Genomic DNA, 3,877 nt, shown 5'->3' with positions numbered 1-3,877 from the left:
TGACAATCTTAAAGAAAATTATAAGCTATTTACTGAAAATAAAATAATAATAATTCAATTTATCTAGCTAAGTTTGGAGTTCTTAATGAGAGAAAAAAAAACAAACAAACATGTGAGCGGCGTCACCTCTCCACAGATTCACAGATTTAACTTGTTACTTGTCCAGGCTATTTGTTTTCATGGGGCAAGATGGCTTTGGCATTGTGGAACTCAGTGGGATCGATCGATCAAAACAAACCTATCCTTGTTTCATAGTGTGTTAATGTAGCATTTGAAAAAATAACTAAATCAGCGCGGCCCCTCCTAAACACATTTTATAACCTAGCCAAATAATGCTAATGCTGAAGTGCACCATCACATTGGTGTTCTCTAACGAAAATCACCATTTAACTAATTTTAGCGTCTTTGATCAATTTCTATATAACAACTGAGAGGTTCACGTGCAGTATGTAAATGGCAAAACCACTGTGTTTATGACTTACTATACTGAGTATTTCGTACTTCGCCTGAACGCCTCGGCCGTCCTTCTTTCGGACACATGTCCCACTCCTCCAAACTGTGGACTGTCTGATGGAGCTGTCACATTAACCATGCGAAGGATGGCAGAGGAGGTCATTCCTCCAAGACAAGAGCCCTGGTGAGTTTGTCTCCGTCATTTTCCAAGTCTGTCGTAAATGTTAAAGTTAGAGGTTTGTTTCAATTAACTGTGTGACCGCCGCGACACATTTTTCCGAGAGGAACTATGACCTCTTCAGAACACAGAGGCTACGTGAAGTTCTCTGTTTTACCCGTAACCTAATCTAACCTAACAGTTTTTATTGTCAATATATTTTAATTACTGATGAAAAGGGAAATATTCGTATGCTCATCAAAAACATATTATTTAAAAAACACAGTATTTAAAATCAATCAAATCAAGTTTCTGTGTGTTGGAATTTAAATGATTAAAATGCCATACTTGTCACTTTAAAAATGCCCTTAATTTGCTTTTTTCGCTTTATTGTCTATGGTTGTATGTATGGGCAAGGTTCTATGGTAGTTATTGATTAGATTCCATGCTTACAGATTACAGTGGTCAAAGTTCATTGTACCTTTATCTATGTATATATACTATAGAAGGGGTAGTACACAATGTTCTTTTTCATGCTTTGTCTTACTTTACAGCTCTTGGGTCTCAAATTGGCTTCCCTCATGGCGCCCCACCTCCCCAACACAGCTGAAAGATGCTGAGGAAAAAATGCTTAAAAGTATGCATGCAATATTTATATCATGTATTATTTTCCTACCATTTTCAGTAGTGTAGTTATACATTTTTTGTACCAAAACCACAGGGTTGCTGGTTTTCTGTCATCGTAGGCACTCCACCTATATTACTGTGAGAATGGTTGTTGTGTCAACCTGGATGAAAAAAGGAAACTTTGTGAAATAAAAATAGACTTTGGTTTATTTATTTATTTTTACTTTTATTCCATTGCAGTTGTTAAGAAGCCATTTTCCAGGCAGCATGTTCGGATATCTGATGGCAACTTTCTGTGGACCTTGGCCTTTTCCACTCAAGCCAGCTCCTCATCTCTTCCCTCCCATCAAAGGCTTCCTTTAGTTCTGCTGCATGGCATTGGAGGCGGTGTGGCACTTTGGTCACAGAACCTGGATGCTCTCTCCAGCTCAGGGCCTGTGTATGCCTTAGACTTACTGGGTTTTGGACGCAGTAGCCGGCCGCAATTCTGCACTGACCCAATCTTGGCAGAGGGACAGTTTGTGGATACTCTGGAGGAGTGGAGGGAGAGAGTGGGGTTAGAGGAGATGCTTCTTTTGGGACATAACCTTGGGGGATACCTGGCTGCTGCATACACTCTCAAATATCCTCAGAGGTGAGATACTTTTTCCTTACTTGAGTCATGTGATCTAACTAACTGAATGCAATGGAGCTCAACACTATCAAGAGTTTGAAGGCACAATGGAGGCTAATCAGCTATGTGGAAACTAATATCCATAATGCTCTTGTTTTCATTTCAAAAAGCACATTTAAAAAGAAAGATTCTGAGAAATGTTTTAATAACTTGGCAGTTTGTCCAATTGCAGAGCTGATTAGCCCTGAGCAAGCTTATTAGTGTTTTCAGAAAGTCTATGAGAAAATGTATATATAAATATAAATATAAAATATAAATATTGTATATATATATATATATATAAGAGAGAGAGAGAGAGAGAGAGAGAGAGATGGAAAATATTTGACCATGTGCTCTTGATTGACTGAATTACATATTCCCTGTCCCTGATAATACTGCCCTGTGTAGTTTAGATATTTCTTTTAGATACGTACATTTTTTCAAAATCAAAAGGAAAACAAATCCTCTTTTATCTGTATGGCTTTGTAACAACTGTAAAATGAATGCCTCAAACTCACCCTTGTGTGCCTGACTTGCAGAGTTAAGCATCTCTTGCTGGTGGAGCCGTGGGGGTTTCCAGCAAGGCCCGAAAATCCCAACCCCAGCTCCCTCCCAGTGTGGATCCGAGCCATGGGGGCCTTCATGAGCCCCTTCAACCCTCTGGCCGCGCTCAGACTGGCAGGCCCCCTAGGTTAGTGTGCATGTTTTCAAAATGCAGATTATTTTCTTTTGCAATTCACTTCAGAAGTTACCACTACAAATCATCTGGCTCCATTAACCCTGTTTTTTACAATTTTTTTTCAACTAAGTTTATTTAAGAATCAAACCTATTTAGTCAAGTACTGCAATGAGATTTTTTTTTTTAATTCTCTCTAACACTATAAATTTTAAACATGCCCTGGAGGAGAAGAACATGTTTGTAGAGGTCTTTATTACAAGAATTAGACCTCACAAGACTGGATATTAAGCTTTAAACTATTTCTGTTACTAGACCCTCAAACTCCATATCTTGGCCCAGGCCTCGGCATACACTAACTAGTGTATTAACAATCTCTGATCATTACAAGTGCAGCCCATCTCAACAAGGCCTCTCTAGCCTCTCACCTCGAAAAATCTAACATGAACTGTTTCCTTAGTGACCCTCACCATCCAGCACTCTGTCTGAACCATACATTTGTAGGGACCAAACATAAATAGAAAGCTGCAGACACTAATGCTTTTACTTCTGTTTGTTGTTATGAAACAGGGCCCATGCTGGTCCAGACAATCAGGTCTGATTTTAAGCAGAAATACTCCTCTGTATTTGATGACAACACAGTGTCTGACTACATCTACCATCTCAATGCACAGGATCCAAGGTAGAGTACTTCAGTAGTTGTACAAAAATACACTGTATATGCTGTGACGTTGCTCTGCCTGTTTCAGTGGAGAGACAGCATTTAAGAACATGACAGTTCCGTATGGTTGGGCGCAGCTGCCTATGCTGGAAAGGATTGGACAGGTCCAGGCTGACATTCCCATTTCCTTTATCTATGGATCCCGCTCAAGCATTGACAGTGACTCTGGATATGCAGTCAAGAAAACCAGACCAGATGTGGAAATAAAAGTCAGTACAGATAGCTACTGAATCTAAGACAAACAATGTTCATATTTTTAAGATAATAATTAAGAAATATAATCTCTTGTGTATAAATTATTTAGGTGATCAGGGGAGCTGGACATTATGTTTTTGCAGACCAGCCAGATGACTTCAACCAAACTGTCCTTGAGATCCTCACCAGGACAGAGAGGAAAGGTCAGCACGAGCCCCCCAATCCATGTAGTCTCCTCATGTAGAGAATACATTGTGTGGGGTATAAAGCTGGACTCTTAATATTGTTAAGCACTTTATTTATTCAAATTTGTATTTAAATGTGGCCATTCTTTGAGATTTGACCAAAGGTCACAGAAAAGATTGTTGGTGTAAATATAATGTAAATAAATTCAGA

At 39.1% G+C, this 3,877-nt stretch overlaps 1 protein-coding gene across 1 annotated transcript; it reads left to right on the top strand.

The window, feature by feature from the left end:
* The first annotated feature begins 252 nt into the window (after positions 1-252).
* Positions 253-3,877, top strand: LOC110167315 (1-acylglycerol-3-phosphate O-acyltransferase ABHD5-like). Its single transcript, XM_020932647.2, has 7 exons — positions 253-637; positions 1,165-1,247; positions 1,478-1,871; positions 2,429-2,580; positions 3,136-3,247; positions 3,315-3,495; positions 3,591-3,877. Exons 1-7 carry the CDS (start codon positions 474-476, stop codon positions 3,723-3,725), a joined length of 1,221 nt encoding a protein of 406 aa, XP_020788306.2. The 5' UTR covers positions 253-473; the 3' UTR covers positions 3,726-3,877.

This window comes from Boleophthalmus pectinirostris, unplaced genomic scaffold, assembly GCF_026225935.1.
Source record: "Boleophthalmus pectinirostris isolate CB_2022bp ecotype Guang Dong unplaced genomic scaffold, ASM2622593v1 HiC_scaffold_21, whole genome shotgun sequence".
NCBI classification, from domain to species: domain Eukaryota; kingdom Metazoa; phylum Chordata; class Actinopteri; order Gobiiformes; family Gobiidae; genus Boleophthalmus; species Boleophthalmus pectinirostris.
This window is presented reverse-complemented; position numbering and strand designations above follow the sequence as displayed.